General features: G+C 33.1%; 4 protein-coding genes across 10 annotated transcripts; 2 read left to right on the top strand and 2 right to left on the bottom strand.

Annotated features, from left to right (window-relative positions):
* LOC138935871 (perilipin-1-like) lies at positions 1-1,973 on the top strand. 3 transcript variants are annotated; one of them, XM_070300744.1, is made up of 3 exons: positions 1-111; positions 701-1,089; positions 1,516-1,973. In XM_070300744.1, exons 1-3 carry the CDS (start codon positions 100-102, stop codon positions 1,637-1,639), a joined length of 525 nt encoding a protein of 174 aa, XP_070156845.1. In that variant the 5' UTR covers positions 1-99; the 3' UTR covers positions 1,640-1,973. The 3 variants fall into 3 exon arrangements, with proteins under 3 accessions (XP_070156845.1, XP_070156844.1, XP_070156846.1); XM_070300743.1 differs by having other exon boundaries at positions 69-295; positions 1,516-1,965; XM_070300745.1 differs by lacking the exon at positions 1-111 and adding an exon at positions 306-609 and having other exon boundaries at positions 1,516-1,972.
* Positions 1,974-2,313: 340 nt separating this feature from the next.
* LOC138935869 (enolase-phosphatase E1) lies at positions 2,314-9,406 on the top strand. 5 transcript variants are annotated; one of them, XM_070300738.1, is made up of 5 exons: positions 2,314-2,685; positions 3,677-3,925; positions 4,054-4,203; positions 4,296-7,029; positions 7,544-9,406. In XM_070300738.1, the coding sequence occupies exons 1-5, from the start codon at positions 2,572-2,574 to the stop codon at positions 7,567-7,569; spliced, it is 3,273 nt and encodes a 1,090-aa protein (XP_070156839.1). In that variant the 5' UTR covers positions 2,314-2,571; the 3' UTR covers positions 7,570-9,406. The 5 variants fall into 5 exon arrangements, with proteins under 5 accessions (XP_070156839.1, XP_070156838.1, XP_070156841.1 ...); XM_070300737.1 differs by lacking the exon at positions 7,544-9,406 and having other exon boundaries at positions 4,296-7,406; XM_070300740.1 differs by lacking the exons at positions 2,314-2,685; positions 7,544-9,406 and adding an exon at positions 3,155-3,258 and having other exon boundaries at positions 4,296-7,405.
* A 354-nt stretch (positions 9,407-9,760) lies between these two features.
* LOC138935325 (uncharacterized) lies at positions 9,761-13,319 on the bottom strand. The gene is made up of 9 exons (XM_070299775.1): positions 13,108-13,319; positions 12,689-12,912; positions 12,220-12,420; positions 11,694-11,921; positions 10,909-11,088; positions 10,598-10,740; positions 10,273-10,384; positions 10,047-10,175; positions 9,761-9,852 (listed from the first exon to the last, which is right to left on the bottom strand). Exons 1-9 carry the CDS (start codon positions 13,317-13,319, stop codon positions 9,761-9,763), a joined length of 1,521 nt encoding a protein of 506 aa, XP_070155876.1.
* Positions 13,320-13,419: 100 nt separating this feature from the next.
* Cyp4g15 (Cytochrome P450 4g15) lies at positions 13,420-21,602 on the bottom strand. Its single transcript, XM_070300154.1, has 8 exons — positions 21,503-21,602; positions 20,746-20,973; positions 19,365-19,562; positions 15,569-15,821; positions 15,001-15,229; positions 14,648-14,836; positions 14,337-14,574; positions 13,420-14,043 (listed from the first exon to the last, which is right to left on the bottom strand). The coding sequence occupies exons 2-8, from the start codon at positions 20,966-20,968 to the stop codon at positions 13,679-13,681; spliced, it is 1,695 nt and encodes a 564-aa protein (XP_070156255.1). The 5' UTR covers positions 20,969-20,973; positions 21,503-21,602; the 3' UTR covers positions 13,420-13,678.
* Positions 21,603-24,205: the final 2,603 nt, after the last annotated feature.

The raw sequence follows: 24,205 nt of genomic DNA, 5'->3' as shown, positions 1-24,205 counted from the left end.
CGCGCTTTATATCGTCGTAACGTAAACATGATGCGGTCGATGAAGAGCTCCGAAGGCGTATAAAGTTGCGACCTTTGCGTCGGTTGTCGTCCTCGACCGATGCGACACAAGGTAGCCGAGATAGAAGGAGCAAACTAAATTTAGGTTTCGCGAACCTCGACCCCTTCTCGACCGAATCGTTATATTAGTGTCGACAGAGTCTCGTCCAAAGTGTTCGGCCGGAACGATGACGGATCCCGAGACATCGCGCGAGATCAACGTGAGAACTTCGAGTATCGTGCGCATCGCGTATCATGTGCGTATAACGACAACGGCGGGATCTGGCTGTTATGTAGTAACAAATTATCATTCAACGCAAATTGATCGCAAATTGTCATCCGCGTTAAAACCTAACTTTTTTCCGTTTGATTTTACATAAAGTTTTTATATAAAATCAGAGAAGAGTATACATGCGAGATTCATAATTTCATTAGACAATAATATATTTCTAATATATAAAAAATCAAGGATTTTATATATATATATATATAGAGAGAGAGAGAGAATGAGAGGGATAGAGGGAAGGACAAATGTATATCTCTAATGCCATGTGTATGACTAAAAGTGAAAGTATCTATATATTATGACATATTCTATATAATTTTTTTGTGCGACGATGCGCGAGACGCTCTTACATTTGTTTGCGCTGTTTGTTTTGCAGCAATTGAGCGTCATGTGCGGCACGCACGATCCTACCACGCCGACGAACGTCGTCGCCGCGGACGCGAATGCACGTAATATGACGTGCACGCGTCGATTGTTGGCGCTACCGGTGTTTGCCTCCGTCTCCTCGTCCCTTCGCAACGCTTACGCGATTACGAAGAATTCACACGAGTCGGTCGCGGCGATATTAGGCAGCGCGGAGAACGGGATGCGCGCGGGATGCGAGTTTGCGAGCCCCGTGACCGGCAGAATCGCCGGTGTTTTGGAAACGCCATTTAAGGCGATAGACAACGCGGTGTGCGTCGGGTTGGATTTCGTGGAGGAGAGGATGCCCTCCGTGAAGCTGCCTCCCGATCAGATTTATGCGAGCATGAAGGATGGCGTCAGGTGATGGCTCATCCAGCTATCGAGCAATAAAGCGCGTTTTTACACGGGAGAGATCTATATACGGATACTCTATGTATACACAAAACCAACACTTATTCTTTCAAATACTCTTTTATCAGAAATGTTCAATTGTCAATATTATATCTCTCTAAGACTAAATTCCAAATTGCAAAATTTTGCATAAATTCTACTTGAAATTAACTGATAAATATTATTTCGTTACTTGTCTTCGTATTTTATCAAAAGCTTCTTTTCCACTTTTAATCGCTAATTACTCAAAATCTGTTGGTTGCATAATTTCCTTGGAGAAACATTTTGGAATCAGCTGAGAAATGTAAAATTAAAGGGATATTCAATGATATTAATGAACCATACTCTGTAATAATAATAATAGCTTGATCAATTTTTTCTATGTTTGCGTTATAGGAATATGTTTACATCAGCGTTAGAAACATTGAGAGTTTTGTTCGGTGGGACAAAGAACCAAATAGAAGACTTGTCAGTTACGAGCAAGATTGCACAAGAGGAAATGCGGAAAGTGTCTAGTTGAATAGCCAAAATGATTCGCACAATCGATATGTATTTTTGCCATAAGATATATCATTTGCAATGTTTCGAACCGATTCATTTGCCATTACAGATCGTAAATAAGATAATATAAAACATTGCGAGATATAAAAATTAATCGAGAGCATGATAATAACCGTCTTGCTGAGTTGCAATGCAATTGTCTTAATGACAAAAGTGATATTCGTCAGATGAATGTGAGGTGATATCCTGTAATTAAGGACAATGAATGATCGCAAATGGATATTTGATGTCGAGATATCTTTGTATATACAATATACATATATATATAATTTTGTGTTACTTAAATCTTAAATAAACCTTATTTCTGTTTTTCAATATAGTGTATCAAAAATATAACGTCATATTATTATTTAAGTATCAACATCATCTTCATTCGAATTCAAACCGTTAAAAATGATGTCTCATCGATTTATCGGATAGCAAAAAGAGCATCATATATGTTGATCAATGACATCGGAGTCACCGATTCTAAAGTTTCGAGAGCCGTCGGTTCTGAAAGAAACGAATCGATTTGATGACGAATTTTTGTTAGGTATAACACCATTTGTGGAAAAAAAAAAAAAAAAAAAATTTATAAAAGACGAGAGTAAGCACAATTCGAATTATTACTTTCATATATCGATTTGGCCGATATATCGTGTCGGTCCGCCATGTTTTGACGTCGATTGTAAGCTTACCGCCAATTTTTCCTACGTATAGAATAGGTTGCGTACGCGACATCACGCTTTGTCACGGTTCACGTAGGAGCGTAGAAAGAGCGAAAACATCGTGGATCGTGGCTAATTATCTTATATGAATCGTGTATGAAGAGAGTTTCACCGATTTAGGAGTCATTGGCGACCGTCGATCTGTGATGCTGACGTGATTACATCATTGCGTTTGCATGTCGCTATGCCTGGCCGATATTGCTTCTTGTGCGCGAGCGACGAGGGGGTCTTTCTGGACATTACAACGGACAATCGGGACACGTTTGTTAATCAGCTTGAAACATGTTTGTCTAACAAGGTACGATCTTGACAATAACCTAGATGAAATAAACGCGCAAAGTTTACCGTGATTGAAAAAAATCCAATTAACTTGTAGCGTTGAATAAACTCGTAAAAGATATAATCGTTCTCTCTTTCTCTCTCTTTTTCTTTGCGCGCGTTTAATCCAGAGTATCTCCATCGGAACTTTCGGCTATTTTGTTTAGGTTAGAATCGCCTTAACCGATTTATAGGTTAGAAACGAGACTGTTTTTTTAAGTTTGGGTCGGTGGATATATTTGTCATATTTCGTACCTTGCATAAAATTCTAGATAGATACTTGGCTTTTTTTTACATTATGTTACTTTAATACACGTAATTGTGCGTATGTGATTTATGTACACACATACACATATATATATATATATATACGTTGATATCAACCGCGTCATCTGTGTCCCAGATGTGAAACGTGTGTTTTAATAAAATTACTACGCCTTAAATCCAACTAGTTCCAATTTTAGGAATATCTTTGTCGAAACAGGAGATATAAGTTTTCATGTGATAGATCGTATAGATTTCATTAAACTTTCATATCTCTCTATTCGATAAGGTAAATGAGTAATATTTTCTTTGCAAAATATGACGCGTGTCGTATCCATCTTATATCTTATTTTACCGACATTTTGTACTACATGAATGCGGACAATGAAGTATTTAGATTCTACGTTCATCACTACGTAATATATTGCCCTTTTACGTGTTTATTCAAATTAACTGATTATATTTGAAACATGTAGTATAAATATCTATATGTACTTAGTTATTAGTATATTGTATATTATTACATTTGTTTGGTATATGTTTATATCTCACTTGTTGATGAAAGATGTGTGTATATTTATTAAAATAAAATAATTCAATTTTCTTTTTCTTACTATCTAATTAAGATAATAAAAATTATGAAATTAAAAATAACGGTTAGAAAATTTAAAAAGTCTAAAAATTTCTAATCTATTCTTTTATTATAGGTTAATGAAAGTATCAATCTATCGAACAAAATATGTTACAAGTGTGCGTATGAATTAGGCCAGTGCACCAAATTTGTGCAAAAGTATAAGAAATCACATAAAACTTCAAAACCAGAAATCAAAACATCAATGCCATGCTGCTGTTTGTGTTCCGAACATGTAGAAAATAATCGTATCTTTGATATTACAAAGGACAATCACGCAATATTTAATCCTTTACAGAAGATTCGCAAGATTTTTAATGAGGGCGTAAGTTTAAATTTTCATCTTTTTTATTTTTGCGTCACAAATATATAATATAGCTATTACCTATATTAAAATTGAATTTGAATTAACTAATTAATAAATTTCATAATTTATTCTGTTTCTTTTCGCAGTTTAAGGATGACAGCGATTCTAAACTGATATGTCTGCCGTGTCGATATAACTTGGATGTTTTGTATGATTTGAAAAGAATATATCAGGAAGCAGTCATCCATTTGAAAGCCTTGATTAATGAAGAGATAGACTATTCAAATTTTCCAAAGGTATATACTTTGTACAATTTTATTATTTTTATCTTGACCAAATATTTTTCTTAAACTTGTATTGTATAAGATTGGATTTTTTTCAATTACAGATATATACAGATGTTGTCAATCGCAAAACGACTGTTACTACATTTCCAGATATTACACTCTATGATCTAATAAATTCTGATAGCGAGAATAGTGAAAATATGGTACGTAATAAGCCGCGCGTCAAAAACCGCAGAGGGCGACCCAAAGCACAAAGTAAATCACAAAACGACGTGAAAGCAAATGCTCGAAAATGCGACAAGTGTCATAATATTGTCCCAAATGGTACCGATATGTACAGATTTCATCGCACACGTCTAACGGTATGCAAAAACTGTTGGATAACGATGGATCCAAGTAAGGACAAATTGAAACGGCTGTCACGACAGGTAGAATCCAATTTGGCAGAGACAAAATTATGCGCAGTCTTTTTGACAGATGTGTTGGATAAAAAATCGTACAAGAACGAGAAAGAACATAAGATTGAAAAAAATAAAGATAATAAATCGTACATTCTGTCAGAAGACAGTTCATTAGAAGACAGATTGTCTGAATTCTCAGTGAATAATACTGTTAACAATAACATAAAACGAGGAAAGAAACGGCACATCGACGCTGAGAAGAACGAAGAAGCTGAGAGCACACCGACAAAAGTAACAAGATTGGGTACAAAACGTACCAGTGCAAGTGAAACAAAGGTATCGTCTGATGTGGAGTCTACTAGTTGTTCTACTACTACTACTACTACTTCTTCGACATACCGAGGACGTAAAAGAAAAAGCACTGCTAGTGATCGGAGTTCGGACTCTGATGTTTCTTCTCCATTGAAATCAAGAAAGAAATTGGATGATTGCGCGAAGCCTTTGTCACCTTCCTCGAGTAAGCCAGATAGAAAGAAATTGAAGACTATTCTTCAAGGGGTAACTGCGAATGTACATTCACAATCTACTGACGAGTCATCCACCGAAGATACAAATTTGGAAACGACGGAAAACGCTCCGAGTGCGCATACAAACAAGGAAAAGATTTCTCACAAAAGAACGGGATCATCTTCTATCTCTAATACGGAAATTACATCATTGGTAGAGTTTAAAAGTCCGAAATCTATTGCATTGTCAGAAGTTAAGAAAAATTGTTATACTTGTGACACGTGCGGCAAGAAATTTGACACCAAGTTAGCAAACGTGGAACACAGTTTAACACATCTCATGCAAGCTTCCTTAAAATTGGAAAGGGTAACTATTTCAAACATTAAGGAGAAACAAGACTTAAAAATTGATTCAGAAGAAAAAATTTTCAAAGACGCAAAGATATGTTTAACCAAAACTGTATCAATTGATAAACATACCAACAATCCATCTGAAGAGATCGCTATTAATGTCGTAGATACAGATGAGGAAGAAATCTTGTCTTTATCGAGAGAACAAAGTGCAAAGAAGAAAGAAGCGAGCAGTGAAGGCTATAATGTGACTGACAAACTGAACGTAGAAAGCAAATTGTACGTAGAAGAATCTGCGAAAATTCAATGTGATGAAAATATGACAGAAGAATCTGAACAATATGTGGAATCGACGGCTGTGCCGAATGAAACAGAGACATCTATTGAAATAGAACAGAAAGATATAAAAGAAATAAATACAAAGAATAATAATATTGGGACAGAAAATACAAAGACTAAAGATAGAAAGGCATCAATGGATAGAGACATTGACACATCGATAGATAAAGATACAAATGTACAGAAAGATGCTGTAGTGAAGGACATGTCTTCTTCTACGTCCAAATTTTTATATTGTTATAAATTGTGCACAAATGTTGCTGTAGATAAAAATAAAGATGTATCTGCAGAAAATGATACAAAAATGTCAACTAAAGAAAAAGAAAAGTCTAATAATGAGGCTAATAATGACAAAGAACATCTTCACGAAGAAATGACACAAAATAACAATGCAACCAGACCATTGGTTTCATCAATTAGTAACACAACCAGGGATGACAATAATAAAAATCATAGTGAAAGCTGCAAAAGTGATTTAAAAAATAGTTGCAAAGATAATGAAAGGGAGATAATAAAGGACATAGAAATGAGGCAGTGTGAATTATTGAATAAATCTCTGAAGGAAAATATAGATGAATCGGACGAAAATGAAAAAATTGTGTTGGACATCACTGATGAGACAGAAACATTAAAAGATCAAATAGATTCAAACGATACAGTAATCGTGGATGAAGACAAAGTCGAGTCCTCAGGAAAGCAGCAAGATACACCCAATGACCAGAATATGGAAACCGAAGTGATTATAGATGACAAGCCTAATAATGCGACAGATACCGTTAAATCGGATCTTTTGAATGGTGAAAAACTTAATCAGGCGGAAAATGGCGATGAAAACGAGAACGATGTTGCAGTAATTCCTGCAAGTAGTAATAACGATATAGTACAATATGCAGAAGTCGCAGAGGAAACAATTACAATAGACAGCTCAAAGGAGAAGGATAAATTAGAGGAGACCATAAAGAATCTCGAAGACTTGATCGAGAATAATACAACGAATATCAAGTGTGAAGAGCGGGAAAACTTGAATCGTACCTTGAATGATAGCCCCATGGATGCAGCTAACATGATATTGAAAGAAGTATTTGATCTTGCAGCCGCCGAAGTTCAAAAACGAGAGGACATTAATAATACAAAAGATTTGCAAGATACTGAAATAGAGACTCTGGAGAACATAACGCGCGAGATACGCAATAGCGCGGATATGCCATCTTTGGACCCGATCAATATTATGGATATAGGTGATGACAATGATATCACATTAAACTAATTGTGTTATATTGTTATCATCTATTTACACGCGATCACTACGTATATTCTATTGTATATGTACATGATTATGCGAGTGATTGATTGTGTGTGCAATGTATTTCATATCTGCAGATTCAAAGAATTGGATCTCTTTTGATAGATGTATACTTTTTGTCACAAACTTTTTCTCTAGTATGCCGAGTTTTCAAGAAATATAATTCATACTTATATTTCTTTTTTTTATATAGAGAAAGAAACATATGGTCTATAATTAATAATTAAAATGACGCTAATTAAAATGACGATTAAATAATAGTAATTAAATTGCAGAAATTTCAATAAAATTGCAGATTATAGGATTTTGTTATCAAATGTTAAATCTTATTATTTAAGAATATATATATATATATATATATAGTTCGTTTGGCATTAAAAATAAACTAAATATATTATAATATATGAACACAATGACATTTACTTCACATATTATTCTTTATGTAACAGATAAAATAAACAAGGTACCAGGGTGATAAAATTTCAACATCAAAAGCAGAAAGGACTTATTTATTATGATAGAATAAACAAGCTACCAGGGTGACAAAATTTTAACATCAAAAGCAGAATGGACTTGTTCGTTGTAAAACTAAGAGATAAAAAACTAAAATTAAAAAAAAAACAGATGGGAAAAAGAGAAAATCTCTCTTTTATTTACATCATTATACAGTATGATAATATATGATATTAAGTCGCTATTCTGCATACGGCTACCGATAGCTGTGTAGTAGTGTATAGTCGTTGCGCATGTCTTTTGATACGCCAAAATATGTATGCAACGACGTTTACAAAATCATATACAGTATAGCGACCATAATTATTATTATAAAATATAAGATATGTGTGTAGGTGTGTAAATCCTCCTGATTCTGTAAAAATATTTGCACAATGATTTATTAATGAAATATGTAATACATAATTTGTTTATATATGACGTGTAATACAGTAAATTTCCATTTACACAAGGTTTTAATATAAGGAGATAATTGATTCATTAATGAGATAGTAGTGTTAAATAAAATTTCCATTTACAAAAGGTTTTAATATAAGAAGATAATTGATTTATTAATGAGATAACGTTAAATAAAATTTTAAAAAATTTTTGTTTATAGAAATGTAGAAAAATTTTAGCAGAAATAAAGATTATGCGCGCGCGCGCGCACGCACACACTCACAACACACACACCACACGTTAATTAATAATAATTATTGTGTAATAAATATATGTTTCTTGCAGATTTAGCAGTAAATTAATGATGCGATAAATTACCGATGTAATTTGTTAAATAAGTAATTTTTTATCTTAAACTTTAGCATTTTCACGTGATGATAACATCAATATGTTAATTAACATCATAACTTAACTAGTTTAATTTTATTTTTAATATAAAATTATTAAATTTTCAAAATAATAATATGGTCGAGTGGCAATTAAGAGTCAGCGCGGGAGATAATGCGCGTACAATATTTGTGAATTATTACAATTATCGTTAACATGTAGTAATTAGTTTCCGATTAACTTAACAATTGCGTTTTTTCCCCAATAATACTTTGTTTCCATTGCGCTAAGTCTGTTTAATTGCGAACAATATGACATAGGTTAAATTTTGTTTTTTTCTTAAATATACTGATGAAGATCCAAAAAAATGGTCGAAACGTTTATAAATTGATTAATGTTTTATTGCAATAAATCACAAATATTGTACGCGCACTATCTCCCGCGCTGACTCTTAATTGCCATTCGACTATATTATTATTTATTTTGTTCAATATTAAAGAGTCTGTGTTTTGATTATTAAATTTTCTCATGTAGAGTACATTACTCAAAACATACATTGTATGGCGCTTATCTGTATTGTTGTTGTTTTGCAGTCGAAACTTTTAAATATAATCTTATCTTAGCGAAACAGTATATGTATGTTGTAAAATTGCTTTTGAGAGATGTAGTTTTGCGCATCTGTGCGTATAAGGAAATTATACATATGTAAATTATAATAGGGCAATGAATAATTGCATTATAAATTCAAAATTGCTATTTTCTCGTATATACATTCTAAATTTTTTTTACATTGATATAATACCTAATTGTGTGCGTGCGTGCACATTTGCATGATTCATGTCATCTACATATTGTGTCTCTATTTTAATTTGTTCACCCATTTGTTAGAGTATTTCAGATAATATGTATCTCTCCCTAAAAAACATCTTATCGTCTTGCAGACATCATTATGTTGTCTTTTTGTACCATTTAGGACATTTATTTTCATTAAATCGCGATATTATCGTTATACATGCACATTGAAATGTATGTGAGTTATGCTTCATTTATAAATTTTTACGCACGACACTAGCATATGTATAAAACTGAATACGTATTATTTATCTGTATAAAAGTATATCACTCTGTTCGGCTTTAATAATAGTCGTTAAAAATAAATTGGTGATTGTCGTGTTGTAATGTTTAAAAAATAATTGAAACAGTCATATATATTCATTATATTTGTAGCATTCATAAAAAATGTCAATATATTAGAAAAATTAGAATTTCCTATGATGTGTTTGCCTAAGATACCGTGTTTACTAGGAAAATTTAAAAAAATAGGATATATTTTTATTGTAAATATCTATATATATAATTTTTTGATAGTTATCAAATTATCGAATCTGTCACATTTTCCCGACAAGCGTAGTATTTGTAAGAGTAGGTAGCGATAATGATATTGCCTCGTTTTCGAAGGTAAAAGATTTTTCCGAATCCTCTGAAATAGTAATGTTGCATCTGTTATATTGATTTATAGTATGAAATCGGCCGCGATAATTAACACTTTTAAAATTGCGCTACAAGTTAAAATGTTAGTTAAAGAAATTAAATTTGAGAGAGAGAGAGAGAAAGACAAATTCTTTTATATATTATATTTTAAATTGATGATTAATTATTCATTTGTTGCCTTACCGGTGTGTAGCGTTTTCTCGGTCCAAAAAACGCTTCTACGATTTTTCCATTGACAAAGCGTTGATATCGCTCTCGGATCTACTCCACACTGAAGTATAAGATCGATGTATTGATCGATAATTCCTTGTCCTATTAAATGAGCAAAAGAATTTAAAGAATATATATATATATACAATGAATATAAATCTTATATATTTACTTTTTATTTTGAAGAAACACATATTACCTTTCGAAATTCCAGCAATGATTCGCGCCTTATTAGCATCATCATACAAACCAAGCTCATTGTACAAATTAAGAGACTTTTTCAAATGAGAAGTTGCAATATCTGGTCTTCGCTAAAAGGTACAAACATTTATTTTTATTTAACAAATTTAAAACAATATACCGGGATTAATGATTTTCGCCTACACGCGCGAAAAAGATGTAAAAATTTCTATTCCTGTGATATTTTCTCCCAATATATATATATTCTATAATTATACAAACTGTATATATAATTCTATAATTTTTTTATGAGATATAATTAGTTTGACAATATATTCTCTTACCTTACTCAGAAAATATTCGCCAATGCAGTAATATGCCTGCGCGAGTTTTTCCAACAATTTGAATTCTTCCGCATTTTTCTTGAACAGATGGAGATGCTTTTCCGTGTTTATCTCATCGTTCAATTTCTGTAGATGCGAATTGTCTAAAAATTATTTGCGAGAGAGAGAAAAAGGGAGTCAAAGTAGTGTGAAAGGACATCTAAAATACGAATCGAATAAAATTCAAAATTAGCATTTATTTTTTCTCTATTTGTGTCGTATTTGATGTTTATTATTTTATCATATTCATAAAAGGCAGATTTGAGTTATACATAACTTATACGCAAGTGCCAATGCCATATGTGCGTTACAGATTCCTTCTGGATCCGGGATCTTCCTGGTTATCGCTAAAAATTTGGAGAGATTCTGAAAGGCGAGTTTCATATCGCCGGATCGTAATTGATTTTTACCTAGCTCGTACAGAGCGTTTGCCATATATTCATAGTGTTCAGCTGTGAAGACATTAGAATAATCAATGATTTTACAAAATAGATATGAACGAACCTTATAGAAATTTTTTAATTAAAAAAAAATTAATATTGTGTTTTAATTTACAAAGGTTGGAATCGAAAAGTTTCTTGGAATTTATGAATTTTTTACTGGCTTTTTCAATTCTCGAAATTCCGGTGAAACTCTAGAAATGCGAATCGTCAACAATCTTGAATATGTTATAACATCAATATATGATATCTATTCTGACATATTCCATCAAAATCATGATCCTAATGTTCTATTTGCATCGCATCGACATTATTTATTAATAATTCTTTAAGAAATGAGCAATAACTAAAAATCATTGTTTAATAATATATATGTATATATCAAAATCACATTAGGGTGAAATCCCCTTTTCTACAATTTATTATAAAATTTATTGTGATAAACATTTTTTTCATTATATTTGTATAATAATCTTCAATTAACGAATTGAAACAATGGTAAAATATTTTAACGATTGAGTTATATATAACATTCGAAATGGTATAATGATTTGATGAGATTTGAAGAAAAATATATCATTTATTATTTGCAGTTTTCACGATGAAAAATAACTTACAATCCGTTGCTCGTGCTAGGGCTTCTGTGTACACTTTTATGATAATATCCAGTTGATTAGGATCGATTTGTTGCGCGTGCATCAGCAGCGCTTTGTACAAAAGCACATTGCATTCTCGAAAAATAGTTTCCTCTTTTCGATCGGTTATTTTTGACGTATTCCAATGTTTTCCTTCAGATGCTTCACGGGCGACTTTTAGATGATATAACGATTCCGTCGTATCTTGTACTGATTACGCGAATGTGTAATATAACATTAATATATTATAGTACTTATATATTTTATATTAATTATTAATTCGCCATTATTGATATACGTATAACATAAATATCTCATTAATAAATATATTTTTGATATGGTGAATAATAATACCATACAATATTATAATTATATTTCATCGAGGAGTAAAAGAAATCGTTCAGAATACGTGGAAAAGATGTCGCGAGTTTTGTATGTTCAGAAGCATTACTTTTTTTCGCTGCGCAATATGTATTGTAATTCCGCGTGCATTATGTCCTCTACTAACTTTGCTCGAACAAAAATCGACCGTGTAGATAGTGTATCGATGTTATCATTTGTATCATTTGTTGTTCATTGTTTTTGATTAATTTCGCATTTATTAGAGCGCTACGATAAAGTCGTTCCGCCACCCACCACCACTCCCATGTCATTGCTTGAAAGAATAATGCCATATCAAGAAACTCCATGCTTATGGAAAGTGAATCTCCTACAATTAAAAAATTCGGCCTTAATCATAACGTTTGACATCTTATTTTGTATTTTTCAATTATATATATATATATATATTAATAAACTTAATAGATAGAGATATTAAAATTATTATACTTAGGTATCCTCTATTATGTAAGTTTGATTATAATTCAATATAGAATACTTTTCTATTTTACTTGTAAGGGTGGGGGGAGGGGGAAGGGGGACAAATGTTATAATATATTAAAAATATATTTTATATATATTTTCAACTTTTCACGCACCAGCGCTTTTGGCTTGTTCGAAGGCGATCAAGCCTTCTTTGAGACGCTTCATCGCGTCTTTATTGTCCTTTAAACGCGGTTTTTTCCACGTTAATGTACCAGGACCAGCTTCTTTTCGAGCTTCTTCATCGAGCTCAAACAATTCTTTCAAATATCTCACCGATTCCTCGTAATCATTTTCCTCAAGTTCATGAATAATAGCTTCGTGAGATGGCAAATGAAATCTATTCGACGATACGTCAATATTAATTATTAGAAAAAAATAAATTTGATAAAGTAAAATAAAGAAGGATAAAAAACATTGAAAAATATACATATATAATAGCGTTGTAAGAAAAAGCTTTAAAATAGTAAGGCGTGTGATCAACGGAATAGAGGGAGCGCGGTATAGTTTTTATTCTAAAATTGAAATGATAAACCTTTTCACTTCTGAAGGTTTTAATATCGGAAGCATCTCTTTTAATTCGTTCTTAACCTTTCTCATTTCTCCCTGTCGAGCTCCAGCGAGAGTTTTAATCGCTTCAATCGAATTTTGCTCATTTCCTTTGATCTTGGAATCGATCTGTGACAATTTTCCTTCTCCGAAATTCTTCTGGATCGTCCTCGCGATCTTTAAATCGAATTTTCGCATATTTGCTTTTCGTTAAGATTTTATATATATATATATATATCGGCAAATGTAATTAAGGATATGGAAAAATGAGGAAAATGTCAAAGATTTCAGATTTCGCAGATCGTATACCGCATTTTATTGCAAGAGATAAATATCAACACAATAAGTACAATAAGTGTCATATAACGGTTAACGACCACAGATCAGTAATATACATGTATGTTCATATATATCTACACATGCGAGATGCGGGTTTTGTTTTCGAATGCGTTCTTCGCTTTAATTGAAATTCGAAAAATGCAAAGTCCGCTTCTCCTCATTAAACTGCTATTCTCTACCATCCTGTTAACTACACAAGCGGAACTTGAGAACGCTGTTTAAGCAGTGGCGGCCGCTGTTTTCCTCGGTTCCATTCTGATCTTAAAGCCCTCGGCTCGCTTGAGGATGATATCGGCTTGGAGTCGGAAGTCAGATTCGTTGATGTCCGACTTGACGCGGAAATTTCTCAGGACCGTGGCCAGGATGATCTTGAGCTTGAGCATAGCGTATTTGCGACCCACGCAAGAACGCGGCCCGGCAGAGAACGGTACAAAAGCGTAGTAATGCCGATTGGCGGTCTTCTCGGGTAGGAAATTGTCGGGATTGAAAACTTCCGGGTTCGGATAGATGTGCGGCTGTCGGTGCATCTTAAAGGTCGTCACCACAACTGTGCATCCGCCTGGGATCGTGTAGTCTCCCGACGCTGGAAAACAATATTCCAAGTGGATACGTTGTTGAACTTTATGATTAACAAAAAAAAAAAAAAAAAAAAAAAAAGATGGTAATGAATGAACGACTGTTTGTATATAGTCTGTACGTTCCATAAATATCTATGCGATTTTTACAAGTTTCTTATAAATATTTGTCTTTCCAAAAAAATCATAAAACTTTTTTAGAATACTGCAAGTTGTGGACTTGTGCGCGACAATTGTGTCAATTTGCTTAATTTGATTTGTTTCGAAGCTATTAATGTAACTTCGAGTTTCTAAAACTGACCAAGTTTCAAATCGGTATTGATTGTACGAGCGATGAGTGGCACGGGTGGATACATGCGAAGAGTCTCCATGAGGCACCGCTCGAGATATTTCATTTCCAACGTATCCTGGAATGTCACGGGTCTGTCGCTGTCGCCGAAGATTTCGTCAAGTTCCTGGATAACTTTCTCTTGAATGTCTGGATGGCAACCCATCACCGATAAGAAGAAGCTGGATGCAGCCGCGGTCGTGTCATGTCCCTGAGAAAAAAATGGCATCGTTAACGCATGAAATTCTCTTGAGATCCGTAATCGCAAATTCTGTGATACTTGCTTCAAACATGATAGTGTCAACTTGCTCTTTGACTTCGGTTTCCGTGAGAACTGAACCATTTTGACCAGCCTCCATCAACAGATCGAGGAAAGCTTGTCTCTTCTTCCCGCCAATGTCATTTTCTTCCACATCAAGATCGTCCTTCAGACCAGCCGCTTGCCCAAAGGAAAGTCCCTCCACAGAGGCGTTCTAAAAAAATATACACATAAATAATAATGATTTGTGCATCGCTCAGTGTTACTTTTAGTTCTGAAAATTATTTTCACGAAAATTATCAACCTTTTTTTCTGGGACTATATCAAATCATACATATGCACGCGTGCACACGTGGCGCGAAGAAAATAGGCAATTACCTTATCTTGGATACTGCCATTTTTGGCATTGCCATTTTGTGCAGAAACATCGATAATATTGCGTTTACCGCTCTTGTATTCTTGCTTCTTACGCGCGATGACCTTCTTCGTAAGTCCGTGAATGATCTCCAATAAACGAATTTGATCCTTTCCGTATTTCGTAAGATTGAATAGCCAGTCAGCTCTGAGCCAGACTTTCATATGACGCATATGTAGAATGTTCGACATTCTAAAACATAACAAGATGACATTTGCGTTTTTAATTATGCTTTTGCTTTAATATGAAAATATATCTTTTAATACGTCCTGAGTAAAAGCTTTACCGCATAGAAATTCGCAATACGCGCGATAATATACATATCGTATAATATCATCTTTTATAAATTTGAAATCTTTTGGTTAAAAAAAAAAAAAAAAGCAATTCTGGCTCCAAATGAAAAAGAATCTATATAATTAAAATGACGCATCCACAGCAGTGCTGGGATATATAAACAGTACATATAAACAATTTTCAATGCTTTTCTTTTTTCTTTTCCTTTTTTTCGTCAAATTTTTTTTAGATACTTGCTTCATCACGGCCAGGGCGTATTCCAAGCCGCTTTGGTCCTGCGTGGACTTGGAGACACCCATAGCAGTCTCGAGGAGGATCTCGACCGTGCATTCGGACATGTAGTCATGAATGTCGAATTCATTGTCGCCCTCCTTACGCAACTTTTCTACGACGGCACGTGAATTGGCGTTGAAAAGATCGATGAAGCTCTTCAGCACGTTCAAATGAAACGTCGGCGCGATCAGTTTGCGATGAGCACGCCATTTCTGACCTGTAAATAATTTATAGACTCTTGCTGATCTAATTTCTAATGAAGGATAATAAAAATAATTTTCCCGCTATAATCGAATTAAAAGAATTCTTGCTAGGAATTTATTCTACGATCTCGTAATCTCTGCGAGATAATCACGGCGATTCTTTACGATTCAGAATTTGATTACGTCGTTAAATAAATTTTGGAAGTAGATGACGGCGGCGGGAAATCTATATATCGTTTCAAATCGAAACTTGATTTAAAAAATTAAATTTTAAACAAATTCCTCGACGGATTCGTCTCAATTTATTTATTTCTCACAGTCACGACACGTTCGTCGATATCGCGCATTCATGTAGAACACTTTCTACCAAACACGCGGAAGTAGGAAGAAGAGTGAGAAAAAGACGGTGAAAAGAGTGAGGAGAAGAGCGCGGAGGGACGGGAGGGACGGGGGGAGGGGAGGGCAAGATAATATGTCGCGATACGTGTACATATGTAAGAAGAGCGACGGGAATCGTGCAGTAACGTTGCAACGGTCCCTGGAAAGAGCGAGATGCGCGCACGCGTAAATGGAGAACGGAGAGAAAGCATCGCGAGCGTGTACAACTTCCTGTTCTGCCGCGCGGACCGATCGCGCTTCCCTTACTCTCCCTCCTTGCATATTTCTCCGCTCTCGGGAGAGTGAGCAAGAGATCAACTAATACACAGCTGCATCGTCTCACAAAATACACACCGCGACACGTACATGCGCGCCATAGGCGCCGCCATTTTTTTTTTTTTCACGTCTATTCTTCTTTCGAATCGAGAATCGATCTTTGACTGAAGGATTCATCGTGTCGCGCTGCCGATCCGACAATGCTTCTTTTTTCTACTTCTACAAAGTTCGAGAAACTCTAGATTCCTTCAATTTCTCAAATTTTAATATCAATTTTTTTTTTCAGAGTTTTCAATAGCCTCGATTAAACTATAATTACACATTTAATTATGTACGTAAAATCTTTTTATCGATTTAAAGACCGGTTTAATAGAACAAGATAGTTGATTGGTTAACGATCGTGTCTACCTATATAAGGCGTGTTTAATGTTATATTTGCAATTTGATGTCTCGAATTATCACGTCACTGTTATGCCGTGTTTATATTACTGTTACGTTGATGTCTGGCTTGTTATTACGTAAAGTATCGCTACCGGAGAACGAATTTGTCAATTTTAAAATTTTATAATTCGCTAAATATTAATTTTTGTTCAGAGACTCAGTGATATATGAAAGATATCGCGGGATTTGAAACATACAATGTGTTAACTTTGGCAATATCAAAATAACTTTTTTCAAATATCACGAAATATGAAGATAATATATTGTAAAAAAAATTTTTTTTTTTCTTTTTTCATATATTGTATATATTTCTTAATTATTGATAAAGTTTATTTAAAAAAAAAATATATATATATAGAGAAGAGCGTGTGCTTTATCTTTTAATTTTTTTTTTATTAATAGTAAGGTTCTCGTTCTCCTTTTCTTTTTGTTAATGCTGGTTTAAACATTTCAAGTAAAATATTAAGATATTTATGTTTAAAAAAAAAAGTCAGAAAATTATGTAGAATGTTCATTATATTAATATCAATTCTCTCTATCTCTCTATCTGTCCCTCTCTCTTATTTCGCCGAATTATGAAACTCGACTGTCCACATGCCATTAAGGGTAATGGCAATTACTAAAAATGACACGGCATGCATTATGCAATCGTTATGAAACGCGGTGTTGCTGCAGGCAACGGGAATTGATCCGGGGGAAAAAAGAGAGCAACCGGGATGGTGCGCGAGTGGTACGGACGGCTTTGGCAGCCAAATAACAACAACAACGACGATGCACGCGAGTAAACCGAGACGGGTAACATGCGTCGTTACATACCCGTGTTGTTACGTACGCATCCGCCGAGATCGAGAGAGTTTCGTCAACGAGAAAAAGGATATCCCGGTACGCGCCGAGAAAGTTGCGATAAAACGACACGCTACGTAGGTCGATGATCGTCGCTGCATCTCATTCCTTTTGTTCGTTTTCACCCTGCGATAGACTGTTTCGCATTTCTCCGAGGAATACCGTACTCCAGAACATCACTCTAGAAAGCGAATCTTATTCGCTTTGCGTACCCGTTTAAAATTACGCGTTAGAGATGAGAAAAGCGACAAGGTCTATTATAATGACGACGTACATGTCATTTTAGATTAATCTGAAAATTATCTAAGAAGTAGATAAATTAAGTTCGAATAATGCGGATATTTTTTAAGATACGTAGTGGATTAAGAGAATATGGTGGAGGAAAGATTGCGTTAGAAAAGTAAACTTGTTTACTATTTGGCATACATTTTCTTATACGATTGACCGGACACGAGCCATAGGAAAAGTAACTTGTCATTCGTCAACCGTAACTAATTATTTTGGCTTATAACTGCGTTATGAGACCCCGTTCATTTCATTAGAAATTTATATATTTTTGTGACAAAATTTTTTTCCAATTTTCTGTACCAATGTATCTAGAATGTTCCAAAGCGTCGAGAAATTAGATTTTTTAAAAATGTCTGTATGTATGTATGTATGTATGTAATTCTAACTTTCGACATTTTTGAGATATCGGGCTAAATTTTTAAAAATGAATAGAGTGTCATTAAAGGACGGTTAGTATTGAATTTGGCGAGGATCGGTGAAAGGGTTTATTTTTTATAAAATTTCGGATTTTTTGTCTGCACACACTGTAACTTTCGCAAATTTTGAGATATCATCGTCTATGAAAAATGCTAAAATTGAAAAATTCGCTTGGCTTAAGCTTTACGAGCGAAATGAAATGATCAGGAAGCAATATGCAAGTTTCTAATCTGCACATTTTTTTTTTTTTTTTTTTATTAATAATACACAAAAGATTATTTTAATATATTGAAAAATCTACCCTATACATATTGATATATGAGAGAGGGAGAGAGGATGAAGAACAAATGGCGCGTATTGTACGTTACACATATGCTCTAGTTTTATTAAAATAAAAATATTGTCGATTATTATTTGTAATGCAAAAGTATTAAAAGATCGCAACATTTTCACATTAGAGATAATAATAGACATATTTTCAATTTAATGAAAACACATTTCTTTTGGTCAACTTATGTAACGCGCTCATGATGAAAAAGGTATTAATATACGTTCAACGGAGAGAAATTGGATGCGATGATTTACTTTAAATTAATTGCGGGGTCGTGTGCACACTTCTTCCTCCTCCTCAATCCGTAATCTCTCAATCAGAGATGTGGTGACCTCCCAACATATGTCTACGGGTGTGTGCCTACCGTAGACATATGGGACTTACAGTTTAGCGCCGGTCCCGAACGGCGTAGATTAGAGAGGCTCTTTATCGCGTGCACTTACCGGTGGATAATTATGTACGTTACATAATTGAAAAATTAATATAAAAATGTTCCATTCATTATCATAATTTTTCGCTTAATATTATATTAATCTTGGAAATGACGAAAGAGCGCAAAATTATACGTATCGCTAATACGCACCGGTGGAGATGAGGAGACCGTTGCCAAGCCAGGGCTCAAAGTACTTATATTCGTCGGATTTGTCGATATAAACCTGGCTAGATAAAATGATCTCGACGTCGCGCGGATCCATTAGGAAGACCATCAGTTTTGGCCCCATCCACAATCTAATGACCTGATTGTATTCGAAGGATTTCCTATATATGGTGCGAAAGACGGCTGTAACATAAACAGAGTGCGTCGGTTAGAATCGATCGGGTCGATCGGAAGTTACGTAAACGAGTACGTTGCCGCACACGAAAGCCGCTTGCTTATCTAATTCGGATGACGATAATTAACGTAACGGATATGGCAGAATTGTTAAAGTTATTGATCTGGTTTCTAGCGAATATTGGAATTAGTATATACAATAGTTGATACGATATCTTTCGAATTTAAATAAGTTTCGATAAAATACAATATATTCGCGCTAATCGCGACTTTACATCTTTACATCTAGAGAAAATATATAATTGAAAGTGAAGCTCTCGGGAAAAGACAATAAACGGAAAGGTAATATAAAAGTATATAACGAAAATAGACGATCGTTTGTTCGCCGTTACTCGTTTCAAACCGATTCTATGAAAAATAAATCGATATTATTCATAGGTCAATAGATTATCCGAGTACTTATCATGTACTTATAACAACGGATAATAAGGTATACAGGATGGATTTCACCTGAGCTCTAATTTAAAGCGGTGAGTTAATTTTCTTAAGAACATTATCTTTATCATAAACTATCTATATAAGGTTCAATTATAACTTTACGTTCTTGTTCTCTATAAATACATCTTTATATGAAAAAATTCATCTTTCGATAATAATTTGCGATAGTGGAGAATGTTCTTAAGTAAATATAATTATTGTTTCTAAGTTTCATATTGATGAATGACAAAATAATGTTACGAATGTCGAACAATTGAAAGAAAAAAATCTGTTTAGCTTTTGAACACTTAGGCCCGATTTCACCAATGTTATTTTGGCTTTTCTTAATCGTTGATTAATTTATAATCTAAAATGTAAAGTTGAAGGCGAAATAATATTGTTTATTGCCAGAAGCCAAAAATTTTCAGTTTCGCTTAAAATAATATTCGTGCAACCGGATCGTAAAGACCGAAAATACGCAAGTAATCGTACAAATTTAATACGAAAGGCATAATGCGAATATCATATTGTTTGGTACTTATCATTTTTTTATAATTTAAACGCGTATTCTCGAGGGACGTGGCGAGAACTGTCGATTTAAGATTTGGCTAGTGATTCATATAATACGATTTCTGTTCAATATATCAAATTAATTAATTCAGATATCAATTATTATATGTTTGCCATTATTATATTCTTATGTGTAAGAGCTTACTATCGGCACTTCCTCTGAGTAATAACGCGTTTCCAATGATCGGTAAGCCATCAGGACCCGGTAATTTGTTCCCTAGCTCGTACAAATGACGGTGGGAAATCCTGAAGTAGATGTAGTACAGGACCAGGGCAGGTATTAAGAGAGAGAGAAAAACGGTAGCTGCCGATATTCCAACGGTTGCAGTAACCGCCGAAGTTACCATTTCTGGCTCGGCTGTTGACATGATTTCTAAAAGAAATACACAGATTAGATTGTGCTTTTCTGAATTTAATTAGCGCTTTCTAAAACACAAAACTATCATTTTCCGAAAGAAGGTAAATTAAAAATTTGCATTTACAATATTTTAATTCAAATATAATTTTTGATATTATCTCTTAACAGATCTTAATAAACATATCAATAATTTTTTAAAGATTCTTAAGATACGTTGAAAACACGTTGATTGTGAATAAATTATTTTATTTTTTCTTCTAGAAAAATAAAATTTTTCTTCTATAAAATTAGCCCAAATTTATTTTTTTACAAATTTAATAGAAAAAAATTTATCGTAATCCCTCATAATTCTTACAATATCTATAATCGCAGTAAATAAGCTAATCATGTCAAAACACTGATGAATGCATTATATCATTTCACTGTATTATCACAGACGCGAAAGGAAAAAGAAAAATCTTATAGACATTTTCTTAATCCAAAATGTCGATTAATTATGAGGGAATTCAAGAGATTCGGGGAGAGTTCTCGATGCAACACCCACCTATATATTTTCACGAATGCACGATCGCGTCCTTTCAATGCATTAGCACTGTACTGCTTAGCTTGTCTTTTCGCAGTCCTTTATAAGCAGCGCTTTCAACGTCCACCACCATCGATGCTGAATATTCCGACGTTAATTAACTGTTCTTGTTCTTTTTCTTACTATCGATGTCAATAGATTTCTTGTTTTTCTACATTTTTTATTTTGTCCCGCGGTAATCTTATAGATTGCACATTTAAATGTTAAAAGCACGAGTTCGATGATTCAATTAAATTCGAGAAATTAAAAAGGAAGGCCAGATCGAGTAAACTGCAGATGTGAATGCATGTATTGATAAATGTGATAAATAATTATATATTATAAATAAAAATCCTCTATACATTTTGCATTCTCAACTTCGGGATCCTCCTCTACAGAATGTAAAATAACAAAATCGTATAATAACAAAAATGTTCGGCAACGGTAAATTACATAACATAAAAGATTAAAGCAAAAAGAAAATCATTTCAATATATTAATAAATTTTAAATGATAATAGCGGAATTGACGAGTCAAAGAAATAAAACAGAGAAGATATAAAGCATACAATGAAAACGAAAAAGGAAAAAGAAAAAAAAAATAGTTTTTAAAGATATCGTTTGTAAATAGAAATTCGGTGATCGATTGAATAGATTGTACATAATAACGATTCTTTTCTTATTTCAAGTAGCTAGACTTTGATCTTGATCGTGAACTTACGTAAAACGCAAAAATTAGAGACCGTAATTCAATTGGTTACAAAAATTAGCATACTTGCGTCATTACTTTAATGATTTTAAAAACAAAATAAATGTCTTGAAATTTATTTGCTAAAACTTTTCACCAAGTATTTCCATTCTATATTTCTATGCATTTTCTATATTCAAGTAGTTTATATTTCTTGATCTAGCATAACTCGATTTTTCCTCAGTAAAAGTTAGAGAAAGAAATAGAGATATAAAAAAAAACATAAAAAATTTTGATGAGTCACGCCTTCGATGGATAATTTCTTTATAAAATGGTGGAGATGCAGTTTCGTGATATATCTGCGACTCTATCACTGACGATTTTAACTTTATATTTCTACAATATTTCCGTACACTTTTTATTAATTTAGTGCGATAAACGATTATTATGATTGTAATTATTATGCGTATCTTTTCTTGTAATTATTGTGTGAATTATTCCTATCATTATAAATAAGACTTTTACGTAATCATTGAGTGGATCGAAACGTTTAGTTTTTACGGTCTTATACCTTAAATTTTAGTAAAACATTACGTATTAGAATTCTATATATACACATATAAGGCTACATATATTAATTTTTATTATCGGAAAATTTAAATTATAATGTTGCTATATTTATTTTTTTCAAAATGACATTTACCATCAATATCGCACATATCTTCGTTTAATTTTGTTGCTCTGTCACGTAATCGCAAGTGTGTGTGTGAACAAGTAAAAATCGCATATGCGCTCTTGTAGATCTATATTCTCGGGCATAGCGTATTCGCAGCTCGAACTTTTTCAAGGGAGACTGAAATAAAGACGCACTGCTCACTAGACAATCGACGGATATCCAGGTCAGTGCTCATTGACCCGAATGTGTGATATCTGACATAAATTTTATCAGTTGTATTACGTGTATACAATGCAAAAGTAATAAATGAAATTTTTACAAGCGTCATAAACCAAGTGCAAGATGCATATGACTTTTTTTACAAAAATCGGAAACATAGGCGAGGAAATTTTTTATTTTGCTCCATTAAAATTAAAATTTCCTTGATATCGTGTATAGTAAATATTGCTATATATAAATAATGTATATATATATATATATATATATATATATATATATATATATATATATATATATATATATGAGGAATTGCATACAGATAAATATTTTTAGGCTACACACATATTTATATATTTAAAATTTTTTGATTACTAAGATACACTGGCATAAAATCCGATTAAATATTTTAATATTAACCTGCGTTTCGTACTTTGTCTTTCATTCAATAAATGAAAAATCATTAATATAACGTTATTACAATGATATTCAATAATATGTAATATTGCTAAGTATGTAGGTTTTAACGTTGTATTTTATTATGAACAAATTTTGACATCAATTTTAACATTTTAATAACGTTGAAATGGGTTGAATACCATAGGTCTGTCGCACACAAATTGATAACTGCATATGCATAGCATGTAAGACCTGTCTGGACCAATGAGCATGTTATGTAAATCAATATGGTGACTTAACGCTCGATGCTCATTGAAAAAATATTTGGAACAATATTTCGAAAATGTTTTAATGATACTCAAAAATACCATATTATAAAATAATATATTTAAAATATTTATAAAACGTTATGTTAAAACTCGTTTCGAAAATTTACATAAAATTAATATTAATATTTCAAAATATCGATTTAATATTTCTTGCTTATCAAGTCATTTTCTTCACGCAGAAAAATGTGAATATTGAAAAATTAATAACGCAAGAGGAGAACATCATTTTACGAGTATTTAGTTGATTTACAATATGGATAAATATATGGATATTTTATTATATATGTGGATATTATATTTTTTATTATGCGCGGAGAAAAATTGATTAGAATAAAAAATCATAATACGTAAATATCAACTATTACAATTTCGCAATTG

Source organism: Polyergus mexicanus, unplaced genomic scaffold (assembly GCF_030449975.1).
Source record: "Polyergus mexicanus isolate NDT 795.1 unplaced genomic scaffold, iyPolMexi1.0 SCAF_8, whole genome shotgun sequence".
NCBI classification, from domain to species: Eukaryota; Metazoa; Arthropoda; class Insecta; order Hymenoptera; family Formicidae; genus Polyergus; species Polyergus mexicanus.
This window is presented reverse-complemented; position numbering and strand designations above follow the sequence as displayed.

Excerpts from the sequence above, each read along its gene's own strand:
- LOC138935325 (XM_070299775.1), bottom strand. The coding sequence starts at position 13,319 with ATGCGAAAATTCGATTTAAAGATCGCGAGGACGATCCAGAAGAATTTC. Across the intron at positions 11,089-11,693 it reads CCTAGCACGAGCAACGGATT|CTGAACACTATGAATATATG; the intron begins GTAAGTTATTTT and ends ATGTCTTCACAG. Across the intron at positions 9,853-10,046 it reads CGAGAAAACGCTACACACCG|AGGATTCGGAAAAATCTTTT; the intron begins GTAAGGCAACAA and ends TTACTATTTCAG.
- Cyp4g15 (XM_070300154.1), bottom strand. The coding sequence starts at position 20,968 with ATGTCAACAGCCGAGCCAGAAATGGTAACTTCGGCGGTTACTGCAACC. Across the intron at positions 19,563-20,745 it reads ACTCAGAGGAAGTGCCGATA|CCGTCTTTCGCACCATATAT; the intron begins GTAAGCTCTTAC and ends TTTATGTTACAG. Across the intron at positions 14,837-15,000 it reads ATGGCAGTATCCAAGATAAG|AACGCCTCTGTGGAGGGACT; the intron begins GTAATTGCCTAT and ends ATATTTTTTTAG.
- LOC138935871 (XM_070300743.1), top strand. The coding sequence starts at position 227 with ATGACGGATCCCGAGACATCGCGCGAGATCAACGTGAGAACTTCGAGT. Across the intron at positions 296-700 it reads TCGTGCGCATCGCGTATCAT|CAATTGAGCGTCATGTGCGG; the intron begins GTGCGTATAACG and ends TTTGTTTTGCAG. Across the intron at positions 1,090-1,515 it reads AGCATGAAGGATGGCGTCAG|GAATATGTTTACATCAGCGT; the intron begins GTGATGGCTCAT and ends TTTGCGTTATAG.
- LOC138935869 (XM_070300737.1), top strand. The coding sequence starts at position 2,572 with ATGCCTGGCCGATATTGCTTCTTGTGCGCGAGCGACGAGGGGGTCTTT. Across the intron at positions 2,686-3,676 it reads AAACATGTTTGTCTAACAAG|GTTAATGAAAGTATCAATCT; the intron begins GTACGATCTTGA and ends CTTTTATTATAG. Across the intron at positions 3,926-4,053 it reads GCAAGATTTTTAATGAGGGC|TTTAAGGATGACAGCGATTC; the intron begins GTAAGTTTAAAT and ends TTCTTTTCGCAG.